We start from the raw sequence: 23,219 nt of genomic DNA on the forward strand, positions 1-23,219 counted from the left end.
GATTTTAAAATCCATTCGAAGAACACAGGAGTGGGATTAACTTCTATGACTTGGGAGGATAGGGAAGGCTTACTAGACAGGTGATGTGTACAGGATATAGAAGGAAGACTAGAAGGCTGCCAAGTGGAGAAGGGGAAAGGAGCATTCTAGGTGGAGGAAACAGCATGTGCAAAGTCTTGAAAAACATCCTGAAAGGCTACGGCAGGCTTGCAGGGATATGAGGCTGGAGAAGTTGGCTGTAGTCAGAAGAATAAGGTACCTGTTTGCCTCACTGAAGTAAGAGGACTTGATCCTGGAGACAAAAGGAAACCAAAGGACCTGATTTGGGTCAAGGTCCATGTGAAGCCCATGTTATCCATGGAGTCTGCTCTCACCATATGCAACTAGTTCCTTCCTCAGTATTCCTACACCCCTTACCATCCCTACCACACACTCAAGGGTTACTACTTACAATTCTTCAAAGTATTTCAGTCTGTGTTTCCATGGACTAGAGAAAACCCAAGGGCAGGGGCCTTTTGTTTTTTTTAACTTCTCTATCCTAATGGTACCTACAAGTGCTGAGCAAGTCAATGATCAATAATTTCCCAGGAGTGGTAGGTTCATATTCCTCCAAGGGATGGCTTCAGCCAACTAAGCTCCAGAGGTAAGAGTAAGGAAAGCTCTAAACCAAAGTCACTACAGCCTTTACTACTGGCCATGAGTGACAGAAACCAAGACCACAGAACTTAACTTGGAGAGCAACTATATACACTTGGGTTGACCCTCCATGAACTTGGACTATCCCTTTCCGCCTAGTTCTGCTCCCTCACCCAAGCTGATAGTGACTCCTATTCCCCCTGGAAATACTGGGTCAGAAGAGACAGGCAACAGTACATCTCTTCTTCTGAACATGCCCCCATTGACTGAGGGTGGTGGTGGCAAGGACACAATCAATGCATTTAGGAAATGCATCCGGCCCTGAAGTGAGAGTGTGTCTGTTCCTGTATGTAAATGCCAAGTTGCAGGAGGTTACCATAGCAACTCCAGCAGGGTGCTGCAGTGGGCAGCTTTGCACAGAGGTGCAGAAACCCCATTCTTTAACATCTGGTCTTTTGCTGTGCACACTGGATCCTAGCAGGCACATCACAGCTTTAGGCCCTGGCTTTGGGAGTCTGAAAAAAAGGAGGTGGGATTTTGAAGACCTGCTAGTCCAATTTCCCTTTCTTCATGCACCACACACAGCCCTCCTTGTGCACAGTAAACACTGCATGTAAAACCCAAAACAGGCTCTTTAGAAACACATAATTCCCTATACTCATTCTTGTAAATTATGATGAACAGATTGTACTTGCACATCAGCATGACTTCCACACAAAATTTACATCCACTGAATAACCCAGCAATTGCACATTTTAATGAGCAGCATATCCACAGTGTCCCCATTCCCAGCCAGCCCCCAGTTTTTATTATGTTATTGGTCTGTTTTTAATGCAAAAATAAGTAATGCCATCAAGAGTGTAGGCTGGACTTAACACGGCCAACTAAGATGCACTCCAGGAACGGAATACCAACTTTTCAAAGGACCAGGGAATTGAAATTGCTTGTTCGTAGGGATTGGAGAGTAGGGGTTTACTCACCCACTTCTTAATGTTTTCAATGTGAAGAAATGTCTTGTGGATAAAGGGAGATGTTAGAGGACCTTCCACATGTGGTTCTAACCTATGGATAGCCATCAGGAAGCCATGTTCCTACAGAGTGAACTCCAGCTGGCAGGACATTCAATAGGTACAATAGCCTCCTCAACAGTTTCATGGTTTCTCAGTTTGGGGATCTAGAGAGTACCTCTGAATTGGGTCACCTTTGAATTCTCTCGTGGTCAACATAAGGATGATTTACAGCATCACTAAAGAAATAGACTGCATGGTGGGCATGCACAGCAGGGAGACAGAGACATCTGGGGGTGGGGGGAAGTGAGGGAAATTCTGGTGAACCAAGTCAAAGGAAGCTGTGCTGCTCTGCAAGAGGCTGGAGCAGGACCACAGTATGTTTGCAGCCTGGTAGTGACACAGAGAGGCAGATTAGAAGTGATGTAGAGGTTCCAGGACCTGAGGGAGTTTTGTGGCCTAAGAAAATTAATACAGGGGTACTGAGAGAGAAGTGTAAACAAAGGAAGGAAGGAAGGAAGGGGGAGCCTCTTCCCCCAGGGAGATAACTGTGTGCAGGAATGCCTATGCCTGCCTATGGTGGCGTAGGGGACAAAGATACCAACATCGACACACTACAGTTGGGTGATTTCTTTATCTAAGGAACTGTGATGGGACCTGGGCATGTGGAGGTGTCTGGATGAGGACATTGTTGCATGCAGGCGGGAAGGTGGGACTGGCCAGGATGGACAGCAGGGGTAGAGAAAACTTGAGTGCGGTGCAGGAAGGCCCGAGAGAGTGTCAGTAACCTGGTGACAGATAAAAGAGCCCCCTCGGAGAGTGCACGCTACAGATCCAGCCGGTGCAATGTGGCCTGCACACCCCGGCCGCGGGGAGGGCGGGGTGGAGACCTGTTTAGGCCCCCGGGAGACGCCGTGGGAGTGGGTGTCCAGGGGGTGTGAGGCATGTGGCCAGGGAGTGGGGAGAGGAGCTCGTGGGAGTCGAGCCGGTAGCAGACAAGCGCTCCGTCAAGGTGCTCCCGAAGGAAAGCGGGGAGGTCAAGGCCCCGGAACGGTTTCGGAGAGGCTTCTGCAACCCGCCCCTGTGAGGGAGGGCCGCGGCGAGGTGGAAGGCCCAGCGCCCACGGCGGATCTGGGGAGAAGTCGGGGCAGCGGGCGCCGGCCGGCAGGTGGGTGCGCAGGGCGGGCCGGGCGCGGGGCGGGTCCGGGGAGGTCGGCGTGGGGGAGGGGAGGCCGGCGGCGAGTGGGTGTGTGGAGCCCGCCGGGGAGGGGCTGGGGGGCCGCCGGGCCGCCTCGACCTCCCCCGGGACTCACCCAGCACGAAGTAGGGCAGCTCCGTGTTTTCCAGGTCGTCCACCACGACCATTTCTCCCGGGAAGTCGTTGCGCACCGAGAAGAGGAGCTTGGGCTCGGAGGCCGAGGGGCTGTGCATGATGCTCAGGTCGTTCTCGCGCAGGAAGGGCAGCGCCGACACCGTGATGCTCTTGAGCTTGCACTCCAGCTCCTTGGACGCGTCCACGTCGCCGGCGGCCGTGGCCAGCACCGCTGCCGGCGCCCAGCAGCAGGCGATCAGGGCGCACAGCCCGGCTAAAGCCATCTTGAGCCCCGGCCGCCTTCCTCCGGCGCCGCGAAGGTGGGGGAGGCGGCGAGCGGGCGGGAGCGAGCGAGCGCGGGAGGCGGGGGAGGCTGCGGAGGGACGTGGAGCCCGGAGAGCCCCGCTCCGCCGAGCCAGACGCCGCGCGCACGGCGCGGGGCTTGCGCGCTGCTTCCCGGAGCGCCCGCGGTCTTTGTTCCTCGCAGCTGCTCGGCTGGGGAAGGGAAGGGGGGGAAGGAGGAGAGAAGGGAAGGAAGGACGTCGGAGGAGAGAGGAAGGGAGCTGAGGATTCTAGGGAATCAGGTCAGCCCCCAGCAGGCTGCCGGCGCTGCCGCCTTTCTCCTCCTTCGCCTCCCCTGGCCAGAGCACGCTCTTGGCTGGGAACTACCTGCACAGCATTTTTTGAAAAATCGGTCTTTGCGATGCAAGATCTTCCCCCACGCATCACCATCCAGATGGCTTGGGAAGGGCACACAGGCACACACACCTTAAAAGGCGCTTCCTGAGAGCAGGTGCGGGGCGGGGGGGGTCCTCTCTAGATGCAAATGAGCCCCCTCTCCCCCGGATATTTTGTGGATTGGGTGACCCCATTCTTGCCCTTTTTTTACCCACTAATTTTGCATTCGTGTGTTGGAGAAACGGGTGCGGAGAAAAATGGATGTATATATATTTTTACGCAGCACTAACTTTGCAGAAATATTTAGAGGAAATATGTGGCTTCTAGATATAGTTAGCTCAAGAGGTAGTTGTGAACAACAAAACAAAGGCAATGCACTGTGCACAGTGAAGCAGGAGGTCAGAAGTTTTATTGGCAACTTTTTTCAGTTCTTTGTTTCATTTCTGTGACAAATGTTATCTATGGTAACCAATATAAAGTTGATATGGGGAGTGCTACAATTAATTTAAAAAAAAAGTAGAACCAGCTAAAAGAAATCTGGAGCCTTTAGTTATAGAGAATCCCGTCAATATAACAGAGCTGGAAGAAAATGTGTGTGTGTGTGTGTGGGGGGGCAACCTGAAGTGTCTAAGCACCGCTAACAAATTGGAAATAAATGAAAGAGTATCCTTGGATATGGGCCAAGTCAGTACCAGCCCCATCAGAAGTAGAACACATAGATAACAAAAATAACCCCATATAAATTTTATTTCCACTAGTGCTGGGCAGTGTTGCCTCAACAAAAGGATGACAATATGCAATAAACCATGGTAGAAAAGTGGTTTGTGTGTGCTGGAATCTGATGTTTTACTGAACTTTCTCTCCCGTGATAACCAATAACTTATTTTAAAAGTTTGCCTTCCAACATCATTTATTCAATGCTGATTTAAATACTAGGTGCTGTAAGTCTCATATAGGTAGTTGCTACTCTCTAGGAATTTAATGCACCACACTTTCCAAGGAGGACTTTCCATTTTAGAAACCATTTCATTCTCATGGTACCTGGTGTTAATTTACTGGTATATATGTCCTTTAAAGGGAAAGTCCATATATTGCCATATATTTCACAAGGTTACTCAAGTCCATGGATGAGAATAGAGAAGATGAGCCATATTTAAGGGCTGAAAGACCTGTTAAATATGAAAAGAAGAACAAAAATACTTCATTACAAGTTGTGTTTTGAATCTGCTGTGCCTGAGAACTAATCCAGAGGTAGATTACACACCCCCTGCAAAAAAGATTTATTAGCTGATGACCTTCCTAAAATTCATTCTTATTTTCATTTCTTCCTTAGGAGGTACCGAGGAAGAGAAAGACCCCAGGAAATCTTTTTTTTTCCTACTCTCCCTAGCTTAAAAAGCAGTATTAAACTCAGTTATGCAGAGTTTACCATTGAAAGGTTAGAGTAGATGCCAGGAAAACACACTTAATCGTAGAATGCAAGAAATGGCACGTGACTAACCAGATCATCTATTAGTCCAATCTTTCAGATGGATTTAACAGATGATGAAATTAAGTCCAGTGAAATAGTGAGGTGATTTACCCAAGATCAATCTGCCAAGAAGGGGTAGAGCTAAGACAGCAAATAAGACTTCTTTGTCTAATGGCCTTTCCACTACACAGACTACCTTTAGGTGCATCCATGGATTATCCTCAGACTTTATGCATCACATTCATTCATCCAGTAAACATTTGGATACCTACCATATGCTGGGCATTAGGTTAGGCATGGACAGGAAAAATGCTCCTGCTTTTGAGTAGTGTATAATCTGCAATTACTTTGAAATCTTTGATCTTCTAAAGTGTTGAGTCGTTTTAGAAAACCCAAGCGAACCATTTGGGGCTGATATTCCAATAAATCAATATCTAGTTTTCTTTACCTATCTGTAGTCATCTTTGCATGCTTTCCTATACACATTTACAAGGAAAAAAAGAATAGATTTAATGGTCACTGAAAAATGTATATTGAATTGGAAATAGTTGAAAGTTGATGTCTCAAATCTTTATAGACCTCTTTCTCTATGGGAACCTCAGACAAAAGAACTGTACAAATAAAAAGACGTCACATATTGCCAGGGCACAGGAGTCCTGTAAACATAGATATAATGTCTCATGGCCTCCTCTCAGGGAATTAAAAAGGGGCAGCCTGGGTGGCTCAGCGGTTTAGTGCTGCCTTTAGCCCAGGGCATGATCCTGGAGACCCTGGATCGAGTCCCACGTTGGGCTCTCTGCATGGAGCCTGCTTCTCCCTCTGCCTGTGTCTCTGCCTCTCTCTGTGTGTCTCTCATGAATAAATAAATAAAATATTTTTTAAAAAAAGGAAGAAGAGGGAAAGGTTGAAGTTCACAGAAGCTAGAGCATCTGTACTGTGTGATGTTTTGCATTTAAATGGAACCGGGATAAATTTGTATGCATCCCAACCATTACCTTTGGTATAGGCAACCTGATGCAGTGAAACAACAGGTTTGGGTTCAAGTCTCAACTCTTTAATTGGCTTATTTGGAAATGAGATTTTAAAAAATATTTTATTTATTTATTCATGAGAGACATACAGAGAGAGGCAGAGACACAGGCAGAGGGAGAAGCAGGCTCCATGCAGGGAATCCAATGCGGAACTCGATCCCAGGACTCCAGGATCACGACCTGAGCCAAAGGCATGCATTCAACTGCCAAGCCACCCAGGCTTCCCTGGAAATGAGATTAGGGAATTTTTTATTTTAATTTTTTTCTTTCGAGAGAGAGCTTACACTTGGAGGGGCAATGGGAGAAGAGGGAGAGAGAATCTTAAGCAGGCTCTACACACAGGGTGGAGCCCCACGTGGGGCTCAATCTCAGGACTCTCAGATCATGACCTGGGCCAAAATCAAGAGTCAGACACTCAGCTCACTGAGCTACCCAGGCACCCTGAGATTAGGCCATTCTTATCTTCAGTATCCATATCAGTGAAATGGAGTCTGTGATCTCTGCCCACCCCATGGGCCACAGATAGGTGCTAGTACTTATATTCACCGAGATGCTATCGAATGGCAGGTTCTGTTATCTCTAATTTATCCCCTCTCTCCTGACAATACAGATACACATTCCAATCAAATTCAAGCCCATTTCCCATTTCCAGTCCTCCCATGCCCTTCTGTCCACGTGGGATGCATTGATCTGTGTTTTCCAGGTTGTCCGGTTGACACAGACCAGTCTCCAACCTCATCTACATGGTGGGTCCCTCTATCACATCCTTGTCTTATAGCCCCCCTCACAGAGCACTTATATACACGCACACTCCACTTTGCACTCCAAGGGCCACCTCTTAACACTATGTCTTGCATTTGAGATTCTTAATTTGTAGAATAGAAATGATTATACAAACTTTTTAGAGCAGTTGTGAGAAGAAAGTGAGACTATGTATGGAAAAGATTGGACATATTTTAGGCATTGGTTTGTGTTCAGTAATGATAGCCTTTGACATCATCCCTTTATTCAATTATTTCAGATAGGAAGTAGGCTTCAGAATCTCCTTCGTGAGATTGCCTCCCTTGTAGTAGCCAAAAGCAAATTAAGTAATTTAAACTCCTTGGTGTATACCAAGGATAAATACTGCATGTGTTCACCAAAAGAAATATGTAAGAATGTCCATAGCAGGTTTACTTTGAATAGACCAAAAAAAAATCCAAAAATGCATCACTAGGAAAATCTATAAATGATTTGTAGTCACACAATGGAATACTACATAGCAATAAAAAAACATGCAGCCACATGGATGAACCTCACAGACAGACAAAATGATAAGCAAAAGAAAACAGACACAAAAGTGTGTTTATGCTCAGCTTCTATTTATGCAATTCAAGAACAGGTAACATTAATCTTTGATGATGGAAGTCAGAATAGCAGCTATCTCTGGAGAGTAGGGAATTTGGACTGAGAAAAGCAGATGAGCTTCTGGGGAGCTGGAAATGATGTAGACAGTGATTACATGGAGGCATATACAGGCAAAAATTCATCAAACTATACACTTGTGGAATTTTTCATGTGTATTATACCTCATTATTTTTTTTTTTTAACATGGCTGAGAACTCCATACCTACAGTATGGAGAAGGAAGGTCAAATCTGCATAATAAGATACAGAGGAGGTGAAAGTGATGGATGGGTGGGGCTAAGGGTGTGTGTGTGTGAGAAGTGGTTCTAATTTTTTCTCATTCATTCAGAACATCTGGCTCCTTCATGCTTTTTTAGCTAATCTTGATGCATACTACTCAGGTATTCATTAAACTTCTGCTTTCTTTTATTTTTTCCAGGTTTTTTTTTTTTTTTACAAAATAATAATTTTTTATTTTGCTCTCCATTCAAGAAAGCTAAATCAAAACACTGCTCTCCTTTTCTATGTATTTCTTCTCCCTATATTTTCTCCCACCACACAACTGGGTGTGAACTCCCCAAATTCCTTTGCCAACTCCAGCACCTAGCTCTTCTGTTGAATTGGATTTTTCTTCAACTATTACTCTCCGGTGCTCTTGCCCAAATTGAGTGTAGTATGTTAGTTAGCTGGACGCAATTCAGCTGTGCAACCTCATTAGGACATCAAGAATATATTTCACACTCTTTGATCCAAAGTTAATAATTTTTTGCTTACTCTTCCCCCCTCCACCCCCCCCCCCCCCCAATTCACAGGCTCAGCAACAGCATCTGCTTCACAGAAACAAGGCTGGTCCTGTTCTGATTTCTCTAGTCTTCCCTTAAAAACCAAACGGAGAGCACCAGTCCTCTTCCTGACACACACCAAAGCAAAAAGAGACACACAGAAAGACAGCACCAAAGGCAAAACAATTCCCTTTTTTGGAAGCAGGACATTTTTTCCCTTTAATCTCTCCCCAGAAACCCGAAGTTCTCTGTGCGTTTGTCTTCCCAATCCTGGTTTTGGGGACAGAACGTTTCTTGATTTAGCTGTTCAGAGTCTCTCTCTCTCTCTCTCTTTCTCTCTTCTTACTGAGTTCCTGCTATCTTTTTCCTCTCCCTCCTGTATCTCTGGGGTGTGTGGCGTGTGTGTGTGTGTGTGTGTGTGTGTGTGTGTGTACACGCGCGCGCGCACTGTGAGATAAGTATTCCTCACTTGGGGGCTCATTTCTAATTAAGCAATTCGAGACCAAGAGGCTAAAATGCACAAAACAACCGAATAAAACCTCAAATTAGAAGGAAAATGGCTCATATGGGTCCCTATCTCGGGGAGTTCTAGTTAAGCAAGCAAACAAAATGGTCTGGGACAAACGATTATTGTAACTCGGGAAGATTAGAAGAAAATGTAATTAGCTCCCAGCTTCCTCCTGTTCATCAGCCTTCTCACACCCTCCAAGTCCCCGGCGGTGGATTTATCCCCGGCTGCGTAAGCCACACCAGAAAGTCCCTGCTGCAAAGCCGGGAGGGTTAACCGAGCCGGTACCCCAGCCTGCCGGCGAGCCCAGGGAGACAGCCGGGGGGACCCGGGCCCGCCCCTGCCCAGCCGCCCAGCCAATGGGCGCCCGCGGGGAGTGTGGCGCTGCGTCCCATTGGCCGCCAACCTACGTGCATAAGAAAGAAAGAGAGAGGCTGGCAGGGCAGCATTGTTATCTTAAGACACTCATCTGGTGTCTGAGTCTGCAGGTGACACTGCTTAGGTGCGGAGCGCCGAGTCGGAGCGGGGACGCGCCGGGCTGCAGCGCTGGGACGGGATCCGCCTGCCTCGGAAGCTGCTGGCGGCTGCTCCGGCCGCGCCTCCGCTGAGCTCCGAGGTTCCCGGGGGCACCTGCCCGGGGACGTGCACCTGCCGGGCGCTGCGAGCTCGGGGGCAGGTCTGCAGGCGGCCGCGGGAGCAGCGAAGCCGGAGGAGCTGTCCTCGCCCAAGTGCCAGGCAGTAATTTGGGAGAGAGACAGAGGGAGGGAGGGAGAGAGGGCGGGTGAGTCTCTTTGGAGTTGGAAGGAAAGCAGGATCTTGGGTTTCTCTTCCGCGGAGGGACGGGGGACTCCCCCGCCGGGGGTTTGCACTTTGCTCCCGTCTCTCCCGCGTGCGCCCCGGCCTGGCGCCGAGGCCCCACTTGGAGCATGCTTTGGGTGACGGGGACCCTCGCGGCTCCGCGGGAAGGCAGCAGGCAAGTGGTCTAGCGGCGGCGGCGGCGGCAGCCAAGCCCGGAGCGAGAGAATTTGAAAAGAGACATCCGCTCCCTCTCACCGGCTGAGGGGGAGGCATTCGCGTTCCCCCAAATGAGAAAGAGCCACAAGAAACCATGAAGTAAAAACTTTGGAAAGCTGCCACTGGAGATGTTGCACAAAAACCTGGAATGTTTTAGGAGTCTCCTCCCAGTCGGTGGAGGTTTGGGGAGCAGCTGATACGGCAAGGAGGGCTCTTGCAAGGATTCAAGGTAACGGGGCAGGGTTGGGGTGAGATTTCCCTCTCCCGCTCTCGTCGTCCTTTGGGGTGTCCCTTGGGAAGGGGCTCATTTCGTTCCCCCCCCCCTCCCGCCCCTCCCAACCCTCCTGCTCAGGTGCCTGGCAGTTGCAGGCAGAGGGAAATGAGCCCACCTCTTAGCTCCTGTCTTGTGGAGCTGAGCAGGGGACTTTGGGGTTTGGCTGGCGAGAGATCCCCTGTTACTGCCTGCCGGGGTTGCATGGTTGTCACACGGCTTGGGCACTCTGCCTGGCCTATATATTGCTTTTGCCTGGTGTAAGTCCTCAAAGTTAGTGCAACTCCCATTAGCTTCAGAAAAATCCAATCGGGCTGGGTAATTGCAGAAGATGACGAGGACTTCTGTCTGCTTGGGCGGCTGCTGGCCGGAACTGGAGGTGCTTTGCTCTGTTTGGGAAGGGCCCCAAAGAGCTGAGGGTGTGATACAGGATACATTCCTATTTACGTGTCCATAGAGCTGCGTTCGCCTGCTCCTGGAGCTCCGTGGCATCTCTGTAGAGGCCTGTCTCTTTCTCCCAGGCACATGCAGCCAAGAAAAAATTTCTGGAGAGTGGACCCTGTAGGTTGCAAATAGGCTCCCCAGGGTGATTGGCCCCATTGATTGAGTTGAGCTTGGCAGCATGCTGGAGACACCGGGGAGAACCGGGCTGTGCTGGAAGGAGGGGCATGCTGAGATTCTACAGCAATCCCTCTCCCTGGTTCTGTGATCATCTGGGTCCACGGTCTGATGCTGCCTATGGGGTGTGTGTGTGTGTGTGTGTGTGTGTGTGTGCCTGTGCTCACAGCTGTATGCAGGAAGCAGGCTGCCGACCAAGGGACCATGCAGGTGCGGCTCCCTGCCTAGGCTCCTGGAGTGTTCCTTCCTAGTAGGAACATGAACTTGGGAGCTGTTGTTCCAGCCCAGAGGAGTCTTCTCCTTACCCAGCCGTCCCTCTGCATGGTACATATTTATCCAGGGTATATAGACCTAAGCCAAATATTAACTAATAATCAAGCTAATGCACTGTAACATGATTGAACAGACCCCTCTGTAAAGAACCGTGTGTGTGCTCTTCCTAGCCCTGGGAGCCGGGTGCCCTGAGCAGGAACAAATGTTTTCTTAAAAGGATGGCAATTATAACAAGCGATGCTTATGGCTGGATAATCTGGGCCTTATTCAGCAGGAATAATGATATGTCAGCGTCAACCAATCAGGAGGATAAAAGGTTTATTATAAGTATTTCTGCCACTGTCCTTCGCTAGACATGTGTCTGCAGAAGGGACACTCTTTCTAACCGTGTTCTCTAGAATACATATAATGCCAGTATTCATCAAGCAGCTAAAATATTTTACAGAATCCCCTGGGGGGCAGTCTGATGACATCAGGCAATGGCAAAGTGCTGCTGGAGTTTGTGTGTTTCCCCCCCTTGGTTTCACAGTTGTGTGTGTGTGTGTGTGTGTGTGTTGTTTAAAGCAGGACCCTCTGGAGTTCCCTCTCACTCACAGTAAGTTGCTTTGAAGCCCTTGGGACATGACCAGGCAAGGCTGCCACAGTGATCCTGAAATCTTATCAATATCATAGCTGCTGCTTACTCTGGGAAAGGATGCATGCTTTGCTTTTTTGAGAAAGGATGTGATCTGAGGAGGCGCAGAGCACAGATACTGTGAAATGTTTGAGGGAAAGGAAGCAAATGTCAGACTGTAGTCTTCTCGGCTGGGGAGCGCCTGGATCTAAAGGGTTTGACAGCTGGGCAGCAGCCCTGGAGAAGACAGAAGCATCCTTGACTCTTTCTTTTCCCTCCTCTCCAAAAATGGGTCTGGCTTTGTCTCCCAGAATGGAGTGATGTGCACTGCAGTGTGGGCACCAGGAAGGAGGAGAGGAAGGAAGGACTGGGGAGGGAGGAGAGATCCTGCTCTGCCAGCACTGGGCCAGGCTCAAGGATGGGGGCAGATCATCCTCTGGGTGTTCCCTTCTGGCCTACTAACAGGTTGTTTACTGAGCAAGGCCAGAGGGCAGAGAACATCCCTGCGTCATCAACTCCTTCTGACCGCCTTTCCCCAGGCACAGGCTGGCCACCGGGGAGCACCACATAAGAAAGATCCCTTCTGAGATGGTGCTCCAGAATCCCTCCCCAGCTCACAAACAAGAGGTAATCTGGAGGGACTTGAGACAGCTGCGTGGGCACTTTCTGCTGACTGGGATGGCTTAGTGTCGAGGTTTCCTGGTTTGTGTTTTGTTTTCCCCACCGCTCAGTGTATTTTTGGCGATTCAACTCTTTCTCTTAAATAAGAAGACCTTGTATACATTTTGTAATGGCATCCTTTTCCAATGGGCTGAGAACATTTCAGGGAGCTCATCTAATTAATCCTCTCACAGCTTATTGTCTCATTTGTCTTTGATTACCCTAAGAAGTGGCACTGGAATGGTTTTAGGCTCCTTCTTGGAAAAGAGAGGACAGAGAACCTTGGGAAGATGAGCTGCTGTAGCTGGGGTCTCATGGAGTGGGGTGTGGGGCTCAGCACTCCTGGACCAACCCCAGACTCCACCAACTTCTCCAAAGGAATGGTTTCATCTTAGTAACCAAGATGTCATTGAATTGTTCTGTGCTTTACAGGATTGAGAGGTTGTAGTGACGTAGAGCTTTTCCTCTGGCCCGGACCCGAAGGCATGGGGGATAAAAGTCTTAGAAGACCTTGCCTTTGCCCTCAGTGATCTTACAGTCTAGTTAGGAAAAGAGGTTTACATCTAAGAAAAAGAGAAATGACAATATACAGTCTCAACAGCAGTTCAATACAAGAGATTCACAAGGCTGACCTAATTAATCCACGATTGATTTGTTCAGATAACAAGAGCTATCAGTATTCTAAGGAGGGAGAATTTGAGTTCCACCATGGGGAATGGGGTGGGATTTGTTTGGAGAGGAAGAATTGGAGAAAGGATTCCGGCTGACAGAGATGCCAACTGCAGCATCCTTGATGATGCTGGAAATTTCAAGGCTTGCATGTTTCCTTGGGGTTTACCCTGGGTCACTTCTCCCCTCGAATCCTGGAATTACCATACACCTGGGTTAATCATTTGAGGCCTATATTGGCCTAGAGGAAGCTACTGTTCAGCCATGGACATCTCATTAGGCATTGAAATTTACCTAGCCTCCCACTCACCCTCAGGTCTAATCCATATATTATGAGAGAAATAGTGCTCAAGGTCAAGGAGCTTATCAACATTGTATCAAACATTTTGGAGGAAGCTATTGGGGAAAATCAGGCAGATTTCAAGAGGACGTGAGAAAATCTTCTCATATTTTAGAATCAGAATCTCCTAAGAGAGTCTTGATTTCTCTCCATTTCCAGTTTCCCTGCCCACATGTCCCTATTGGGGTTTAGCTGGAACCAGCAAAACACGGAAGCCCTTAGGCATTTAGCATTGAGCAGAAGATTTTCAATCTTAAGATTCTTGAGCATGCCCATGTATATAACCTCTTGCCTTCCCTCCTCTTTCCCTTTTAATAAAACATATGCTGTAGCCGTCACAAAGGAGGAGGCCACAAAAAGCAGGAGGGTGGGGCACGGTACTGCCTGCAGCTGTACCATGGGGGTACTGTGGCTGCTCAGCTGAGCAGGAGATGGGAGAGGCAGGCCGCCAGCCCGGCCAGCTTCAAGGAAGGGCCATGGGCTACAAACCCCCAGGAGATGGCTGTGACTGCTCAGCCACACAATTTGTTCCAGGAGGGAGCCCTCTGTCCTAGAGAAAAAGCCCAGGTAAACCATAGGTTCTGTGAGAGAATAACCACACCATTCATCGGTCTTCACTTGATTTGAGACCTCTGTTCACCTGCATGTCACTTGTTGCTTGGGTGGCCCTGTTCCAACATGGCGGCTGTTCCTGTCTGGCACTGAAAGTAAAATGATTTGCCTAAAGTCACACCCTAATTGCTCTGGGTCAAGAGGAATATCCCCACAATCCAGTTTGATCCCTTAGTCCTAAGAGTTCACTCTGGGGATGATGGTCCTAAGGGACATTTCCTTTTTGCCAAGAATACTCCCTCAGGCCTCCTTGTTGCCTTTGTTTTCTGTGTTAAACAAAAATGCAGCTGGACAGTGGGGCCGATGCCTTCCTTTTTTCTGTTTAGAAGTATCCACTGCCACGTCCAGGCCCACGGGTATGTGGTGAGTAGCTGTGGGTTAAAGCCTTTTCCCTTTGGGGGTGAAGAGAGGCCACTCAGTTATGCTTCCCACTGGGGGCTGCAATGGATGGGCATCATCTGGTCAATTAGGATATAGGTTGATCTCTTTTCAAATCTTTACTCTGTCATGCAGATGGAGATAAAATTGAATAACATCACTACAGCATGGAATCTTCAACATTCAGTTCTACTATTCCTTTCCTTGGAACCCACCTGGAATGCAAATATGTCTGGAATGCAGGGTTGAGCAAAGGAGTGGGGAATTTGATACCTCACGGGAGTGCACTTTAATCTCCACTGTCCTCCCAGCACAGTAGCCACCCACCACAAGTGACTCTTGAGTGCTTGAAATGCAGATCTAAGTATAAAATGAACACTGTATTTTGAAAACTTTGTTGAAAAGAAAGACTGCAAAACATTTCATCAATAATTTTTAATATTGGTTATGTGCTACAATGGTAATATTCTGGATATTTTGGGTTAAGTAAAATATATTAAGATTAGTTTCACTCCATTCTTTTTATGTTTTTGTGTGGCTATCAGGACAGTTGAAATTATATTTGTGACTCATGTTGTGTTTCTTCTGGACAGTGCTGGTCCAGGGGCTGTAGAGTTGTGACAGGTAATGTAGACAAAGGGCAGAGACATGAGATAAGAGAAGCTAGAGACCTGAAGAGAAAGAACATGGAGGGAGTGATGGGAAGCAGCCCAGAGAGCCTCTGGGTATGTATTTCTGGAATCTAATGTCAAGGAGGGCACACATAGATTACTTTGATTTACATTTGAGGAGCACCTCATCCACTGTGACTCAGCCCGCTCAAAGCATTTACAGAGCATTCCAACTCTTGGTTCACATGCAAACAATCTGCAAATGAGAGCCCTGGTCATTTTATCTTAATATTTTAAAAAATATTTTATTTATTTATTCATGAGGGACACCGAAAAGGAGAGACATAGGCAGAGGGAGAAGCAGACTCCATGCAGGGAGCCCGACTTGATCCCAGGACTCCAGGATCACGCCCTGAGCTGAAGGCAGACACTTAACCGCTGAGCCACCCAGGCACCCCTTTTCCTAATATTTTTGAGTTTCTGGTTGACAGTGGAATTAAACGATGAGATTATCTTTAGGGTTTCACTCTAAAATGTGAGGACAGAGCAGTTGAGACCAGCTAGGTATGTTTGATTTTCAAATCCCTTTCTTCCTTCTCATGTCTACCACGTTATCATCTTTCCTTGTGAGAGTTTTCCTTCAAACCAGACATGTTGCTAGTGTGGTGGGGAGAAAGAAAAGTCACTGCTCTGTGCTAAAGATTCTTTTGTGGACCTATCGGTAAGAAGAATGGGGGGAGGGCATGATGATTGAATTTGGTTTAATAATTACAGATTTGAACATTATCATTCACTCACTATTATTATCTTATTCATTGCAATGCGGTTTGGCCACAACTTGAACTCCTCATAATTGCTCAGCATATTAGAGTTTACAAAATGTTTTACAAGCTTTCTCTCACCTGATTCTCATCAGAGCCCTGTGGGGTGGTTATTATTTCCACTCAAAGTTTTCCATGATCTGCCCCCAAATTATCTACACGACTTTCTTTTCTTTTCTTTTTAAATGATTTTACTTATTTATTCACAAGAGACAGAGACAGAGAGAGAGAGGCAGAGACACAGGCAGAGGGAGAAGCAGGCTCCATGCAGGGAGCCCGATGTGGGATTCGATCCCAGTACTCCAGGATCACACCCTGGGCCAAAGGCAGGTGCCAAACCGCTGAGCCACCCAGGTGTCCCTCCATGACTTTATTTTCTAATCCTTTTCTTGTAAGCATTTCTTTCTGTCTTTCTGCTTACTCAAACTGGTCTACTTACTGTTCTCCATTGTTAACTATGTAAAGTAGGACATATTACCTCTCTGAGCCTCAGCTTCCTCATCTAGAAAATAAAAAGTAATAATGCCCCATCTCTCAAAGTGTTGTTCTGAATGTTAGACGAGATAAACTATATAAGGTTCCAAACACAGTTCCAGTCACATGGGAGATGCTCAATAAAGGTCAACATCCTTTCCTACCAAAGCTCTTCACTTTGATATGCCAAGATTAAAATGTCCAAAGGTAAACTCATTGTTTACCAGTTTTACACATAAAATGATTCCCCTCCCTAAATTCTCTGCTTTGATTAAAGGCTCACCCAAACCCCCAGTGGTGTAATTAAGAAATATAGGCTGTCTTGGGCTCCACTTTCTCTCACCCAGTCCCCGCAAGGCCTGGTGAAGTCTACCTCTTCAGGGTTTCACAAAGCCAGCCTTTCCCCACCCAACACACACTCCCAACCCCTCCCCCCACCCCCTCCAACACACACTTCCAACCCCTTCCCCCCGCCCCCCACTGCCACTTCTACTCTTTCATCAGGCAGGTGCTCAGCCCTCTCACCTGGATTGTCCCAGCGCTCCTGTCTCTTTGTTTCCTCTCTTAAAGCCTAGCCCATCTGGGATCCTCCCTGCAGCTAGGGCAATCCTTCAAAATGGTAAACTCAAAAATGCTTCTCCACTTATTGTAATTCTCCAATGACTCCCCACTACTGTCAGAATAAAACCCAGACATCTCAGCATGACAAACAGGAGACCCTTCATCAGCCCCTGTAGCAGCCTCCCCAGACCTCTGTTCATGTCCCCCTTTGCACTCCAGCTGTCTGAAACAATGGACAGCTCCCTCCATGCTCTGGGCTGTTAGGTGTGAAGTGTTGTTTCCTCTTCCCTGTCCTGCTTCTCCAGGGTTACAGACCTTTAAGCCTCTGTAAAGATGATCCCCTCTGTGAACACTTCCCTGAGACTCTAAGAAGGAATTAATTGCCTCCTCCTCTGTACTCCTACACACCTCACTCAGACTCTGTTTTTGCACTGTACCAACAACCTGTAATGATTTGTTTATGGCTATCTCCAGCACTCAAAGGTAGGGTTGGGATTGGGCTTCAAAGACATGGTTCTCAGGAAATACATATTCAGTGTATTATTAGCTGTATGTGCCAGGTACTCTCCTTAGGCACTGGGGATTCAGCCGTGAACAACAGATAAAAACTCTGCCATCAAGTTGCTTACATTCTAGAGGGAAGATAGGGTGATAATCATAATAATGATTATTATTAAGATTGCTGATAATAACTAACAGTTTAATAGCACCTATGTGTCAGGCTTTGCTGAAGGCTTGACATACATTAACTCATTTACTTCACCTAATGATCCTATAATTCCCTTTTTAATAAATCCTACAGTCCCATTGTATAGATGATGACTTGGAGGCCCAGTGAGGTTATGCAGCCTATCCACACAGTTAGTAAATGGGGTAGCTGGTATTCTAACTCAGGTTAGGTTCTGATCTGATATTACTGATTACTATGGGATCCAGAAAAAAATAAACATGGAAGCAAATTAATGAGATCGTTTTAGGTGCTGGTAATGAAGATTATTAAAATAGAGTATTCTGGGGTAGCCCAGGTGGCTCAGCGGTTTAGCGCCACCTTTAGCCCAGGGCCTGATCCTGGAGACCCAGGATCAAGTCCCGCGTCGGGCTCCCTGCATGGAGCCTGCTTCTCCCTCTGCCTGTGTCTCTGCCTCTCTCTCTCTGTCTCTCCCTCTCTGTGTGTGTGTCTCTTGTGAATAAATAAAATCTTTTTTAAAAAGAGTATTCTCTCTTTTTTGTCTCAGAGAGAGAGAGAGAGAGAGAGAGGCAGAGACACAGGCAGAGGGAGAAGCAGGCTCCCTGCACAGAGCCTGATGTGGGACTCAATCCCAGGATAGGATCACACCCTGAGCGGAAGGCAGGAGCTCAACTGCTGAACCACTCAGGTGTCCCAAAATAAAGAGTATTCTAAGAGAGTGAGCGCGAGTGAGGTGGTGGTCAGGTAAGGTCTCTTCGAGGAGGGAACATTTAAATTGAGACCTGATTGTCAAATGAGGAAGGTAGAAATCCCAGGATAGGGACAAATCTGAGAGAAGAGAAATTGTATGCTGTATGTAACCCAGGCTCCAGCTGCTGTGATGTCCCCTGCTGGTGGTAGACAATCCTGAGTGATCTCAGAGAGCAACAGATTGTCCAAATGTGCCCCAAATCCTCTGTCATCAGTCCACTTGTCCCCTCTGTTCTTTTGGTTTAAGACCTATCTCACAAGACATCTGGTTTGCTGCTCTCCAGAAAGGTAGAAGGTACAGGGACATACACACACGTGCCCGCGCACACGCAGCCCTGCTCTGCTGAACCACTTTATTTCACTTCTCTCCTGTGAATGACGAGTCACTCAGAGCCTCAGTGAAGTGACAGGCAAAGGCACAGAAAAAGGCTGGAGACAACCCAGAGACAGGAGCAAAAGGGGAAAAGAAAATTATTTTCTAACAAGACGAAAAGTGACTTGGACCGGAGGGACAAAAGGGAATTTGATCAGGGAGGGGCCTGAGGAGTAGGGGGTACTCTGTTTTCTCACCTGGGGGGTAGTTTGTGCTATGATTTTTCATATGTATGTATATCCCTATACATGTAAACACACTTATATACATGAACACATTCACACCTCCATATTCACACACAACACACCACATATATGCATACACATACATGTGTATCTTCTTTATGAATATTTCTCTTTGGGCAGCCCCAGTGGCTCAGCGGTTTGGTGCTGCCTTCAGCCCAGGGCCTGGTCCTGGAGCCCCGGGATCGAGTCCCATGTCAGGCTCCCTGCACGGAGCCTGCTTCTCCCTCTGCTTGTGTCTCTGCCTCTCTCTCTCTGTATGTCTCTCATGAATAAATAAATAAAATCTTTAAAAAAATATTTCTCATAATAAGACTAAAAAAATGGATGGGACAAGTTCATACCTATTTAATATACATCCAGAGCCTACTTTATGATAAACATTCTACTAGGCTTGTTTTCACTTATATTGTCGCATTTAATTTTTATTTCAGCCTTTATGAGTAAGTATCATTCCTGTTTACAGACTGAAATTAAGGAAGACGAAGCACAGAGGTTGCCATTGAGACCCAGGGTTCTTGCTCCCCACACTATCCTGTACCTTCCGTGCAGGAGAGCTCTAAGAGTCAGCAAGGTGGGGAGAAAAGGCCCCCAATTCCTGGGTCAGACAGACTTGGGCTTCAGTCTAATCTTGGTCACTCACTAGCTGTGTGAGCTTAGGTCCCTTATATAACCTCTCTGAGCCTCAGTATCCCCATCTAGTACAATGGCGACGATAAACCCCTTTTCTTACACAAACATCATGATGATTCAAGATAATGATTGACAAGTGTCCACAAAGTGCCTGCCACACAGTGAGCATTCAAAAAATGACAGCTACGGTGTCTGCATCCCGAAGTATTATTAAAGCTCATCAGACATCCACTCTCATGGAGAACAGTGATGGCATTTAGCTGCGGTCAGTGAGAGTCGGCTAGTAGCTCCAGTACGTGCCGATAGATACCCAGTGAGTCAGGAGCTTCCTGGCAATAGTACCATATGCCAGGCACCGTGCTAAATGCTTTCCAGGCACTGTCTCATTTAATCATCTAACAAGCCTCTGAGAAGGTTTGTTCTCATCTGTTTGCAGAGGAGGAAATTGAGGTTCAGAGAGATGAAACAGGTAATCCAGGGTTATACATCCTGGAAATGGCCCAGCGTAGATTCGAACCCAGGTCTGTCAGATTCCAGAGCTCAGGGTCTTCACCTTTGGGCTTTGCAAAGTTGACACTGTCTTAGGTCATGTCCCGGGAAAAGGGCACCTTTGTTTCAAGGTGAGGGTAACTGCTCCAGGGCCTGGGCTCAGTCAGTCAGGAGTCAGATGGAAGCGCTGTTGAGCCTTCAGGGGATTTGTGGGGCAGGCCAAGGGAGTTCATGTGTGTTCAAAAATGCTGCCAGGTTTCAAGTAGCAATGCCTTACACGTAGTGGGCATTTTGTATGTGTGGGCTGAATCTTTCGAGTACCTCTGTTTCTGGATAGAGGTATTCTTCATTTTTAAAAGAGCAGGTTTTTTTTTAAAAGATTTTATTTAGGGATCCCTGGGTGGCGCAGTGGTTTAGCGCCTGCCTTTGGCCCAGGGCGCGATCCTGGAGACCCGGGATCGAATCCCACGTCGGGTTCCCGGTGCATGGAGCCTGCTTCTCCCTTTGCCTGTGTCTCTGCCTCTCTCCGTCTCTCTCTGACTATCATAAATAAATAAAAAAATTTAAAAAAAAAGATTTTATTTATTTATTCATGACAAACACACACACACACACACAGAGGCAGAGACACAGGCAGAGTGAAAAGCAGGCTCCATGCAGGGAGCCTGATGTGGGACTTGATCCTGGGACCCCAGGATCACGCCCTGGGCCAAAGGCAGACGCTAAAACTGCTGAGCCACCCAGGGATCCCCCAAAGAGCAGGTTTTAAAGCATGTAAAATGAGTTGAGTGTCTATAGGTTTAGAGGAAGTTTTCTCTGATTTATTTATTTATTTAAAAACATTTTATTTATTTATTCACAATAAACAGAGAGAGAGAGAGAGAGAAATGCAGAGACACAGGCAGAGGGAGAAGCTGGCTCCATGCCAGGAGCCTGACGTGGGACTCGATCCCAGGACTCCAGGATCACACCCTGGGCCAAAGGCAGGTGCTGAACCGCTAAGCCACCCAGGGATCCCCTTCCCTGATTTACACAAGGATATATTAGCAGTGGTTTTTAACCTTTAAAAAAGGAGTAGAAGGGGTGCCTGGGTGGCTCAGTTAGTTAAGTGTCTGCTTTCAGCTCAGGTCATGATCCTGGAGTCCCAGGACTGAGTAGGAGGCATTGGGCTCCCTACTCAGTGGGAAGTCTGCTTCTCCCTCTCCCTCTCCCTTTGCCCTCCCCCCCAACTCTCTTTGTAAATAAAAAAATAAATAAATAAATAAATAAATAAATAAATAAATAAATTCTTCAAATAAATAAACAAGACTCTAATCAAATAAACCCTTACCTAGAACCCCATTATATGAAACAGATAAAAGCAGACCTGCCTACTTGGAGCAGGCCTGGGGACCTGGAGCTCCCTCACTGTCACTCTTCCTTTCTCAACCACAAGTGGTCCCTGAGGCACCTCCTTGGAATCTAAAGTCTGTTCAAAGCACTGAAAACCACCATACTACAGAATTCCTTTAAAAAGCAAGACTTTTGATTCATTTAAAATAATAGGTGACATATTGAAATTGATTTTAAAATATGAGACTCTCACCAGTCCCAACAGACCTGTGAATTCCAGTGAGCCTGGGACAAATGACTGTTGCCATTCTTATTCTGCATTGCAGATGCATGAAAGTCAGTGTGTGTGAATAAAATGCCTGCTCTGTGTCAGGCACAGTACTAGATACTGTATTGCTGACTACCAGAGCATAGTTAATTTTGAAAAATTCCTACAAAGTAGATATTATTTCCATTTTGAAGATGAGAAAAATTAAGTACAGACAGGTTCAGTCAATTATCCAAGATCTCACAGGTAGTGCGTAGTTGAGTTGGGCTTCAAACCCAAGTCATAGAATGGATTAGAAAGCCAGATTATTGCCAGCAACCCCTGCAGCCTCTTCGAGCATGGATTAAGAGTAATACTGCCTCTCTATCTCTCTCAATTTTTTTTTTTTTACTTTTTCCAATACTCCTCAGTTGTGAGATTTTATGGAAAACCTCTCTCTGGACCCTCTGGCCTTCAATAACTCTGCTTTCATAGTGTACTGAGGTCTCCCGGGACCCAAGCTGTGGTCCTTCCTCACAAGCCCTTTCCTTCCTCATCCCCAGCCTCAGGGAGGGTCTGGCCATCGGGCCATCATCGGGCCCCAGTGGCAGGGGGGACCTTGATGATTAGGAGGGCTCTGCTCCCTACCTCCCTGGCAGGCCTCCTGCAGCTTGGGGAGCACCAGGCTGCTGGGCTGAGGGGGTGTGGGGATTCCTGCTCAGCTGTAGGCTGGGAGCCTGGAGCTGGGGCTTACTGGAAGAGCGTGGGGTGGGGGCTGTGGAAGGAAGGCCTTGGAATACCCTTGAGGTATGGGAACGCTTAGGCGCTCAGTAAGGAAAGCGGGGGCAGTTAATTTCTGCCTCCCCCTCACTGATGTTCAGCCATTTAGAATGAACTATAAATAAGCCATCAGGCAGCAGCAAGGGGAGGTGGGTGAGCACTGTTCCGGTGGGGCGTGGGGGATGGGGTCCCGGGGCTCCCGGCACGCGCCTCTTTCCCCATCCGCAATCTTTGTCCTTTGGGATCTGAGCCCTGCGGGATAACGGAGCAAGGTCAGCATCCTCCCGAAGCCTCGGGGCACTGGGGACCCCTAGAGGCAAAAGGCTGCATTACAGGCCCCCGGCCACGGAGGCGCAGGCAGGGGCTCCGGCCCTCGCTCCCACCACCCGCCGGGAAGGACAGTCCCGCAGCCTCCAAAGGGGCGAAGGCGGGCGGGTGGGGGGTCGCGTGCGTGTGTCGGGGTGGGGTGGGGAGGCGGTGGTAGCAGCTGCCCCGTGCCCCCGCGCCGTCCCCCTGCCCCCCTTCTCCCCTTGAACGCCAGCGCCTCCTGCTGACGGCTCCTCCCAGCCCCTGCAGCAACCGGCCAGCCCTCCCCGCAACTCCCCACCACCTCCATCAATCAGAATAGTAGTACCTTTCCCTCGCGGCCCTTCACACCTCCCAGTCACCTGATCGACTAATTTGTACTGAAGTATTAATGACTAATAATGATTGAATGTGCTGCCCTCTCAATTAACACTTGAGCACTTAGAGAGACAAATTCACATATTTTAACCCAAGTAGGAGACTTGTGTTTTTCCCTTTGGAGGATGGAAACCGTAGGCCCCTCAAAAGGCATCCTACAGACAGCTGCCTATTCGGTACCTATGCTCTGTTGCCCCTGCTCTTAGCAATGCTGGGGGCATTGTGCAGGCGCTCAAGCAGAATTTCCCAAAGAAGGCCTGCTATCATCCACAATCC

General features: G+C 47.8%; 2 protein-coding genes across 7 annotated transcripts in view; one reads left to right on the top strand and one right to left on the bottom strand.

Moving 5' to 3' along the window:
• Nucleotides 1-3,298, bottom strand: part of ASTN1 (astrotactin 1) — a 299,188-nt gene extending 295,890 nt beyond the window's left edge. For 2 of the 5 annotated variants that reach the window (XM_072830739.1, XM_072830737.1), the window contains exon 1: nt 2,957-3,291. In XM_072830739.1, coding sequence (XP_072686840.1) covers nt 2,957-3,239 — 283 coding nt within the window. In that variant the 5' untranslated portion in view covers nt 3,240-3,291. Of the gene's footprint in view, nt 1-2,956 lie in introns of all 5 variants that reach the window. The other 3 variants (XM_072830738.1, XM_072830740.1, XM_072830741.1) reach the window with 3 other exon arrangements.
• The window catches only part of BRINP2 (BMP/retinoic acid inducible neural specific 2), a 123,308-nt gene continuing 102,328 nt past the window's right edge, over nt 2,240-23,219 (top strand). Inside the window, exon 1 of one of the 2 annotated variants that reach the window (XM_072830744.1) lies at nt 2,240-2,811. The gene's annotated coding sequence lies outside the window, so the exon portion shown is untranslated. Of the gene's footprint in view, nt 2,812-9,255; nt 10,054-23,219 lie in introns of those variants that run through there. The other variant, XM_072830743.1, reaches the window with a different exon arrangement.

The sequence above is a fragment of the Canis lupus genome, chromosome 6, assembly GCF_048164855.1.
Source record: "Canis lupus baileyi chromosome 6, mCanLup2.hap1, whole genome shotgun sequence".
In the NCBI taxonomy this organism is placed as follows: domain Eukaryota; kingdom Metazoa; phylum Chordata; class Mammalia; order Carnivora; family Canidae; genus Canis; species Canis lupus.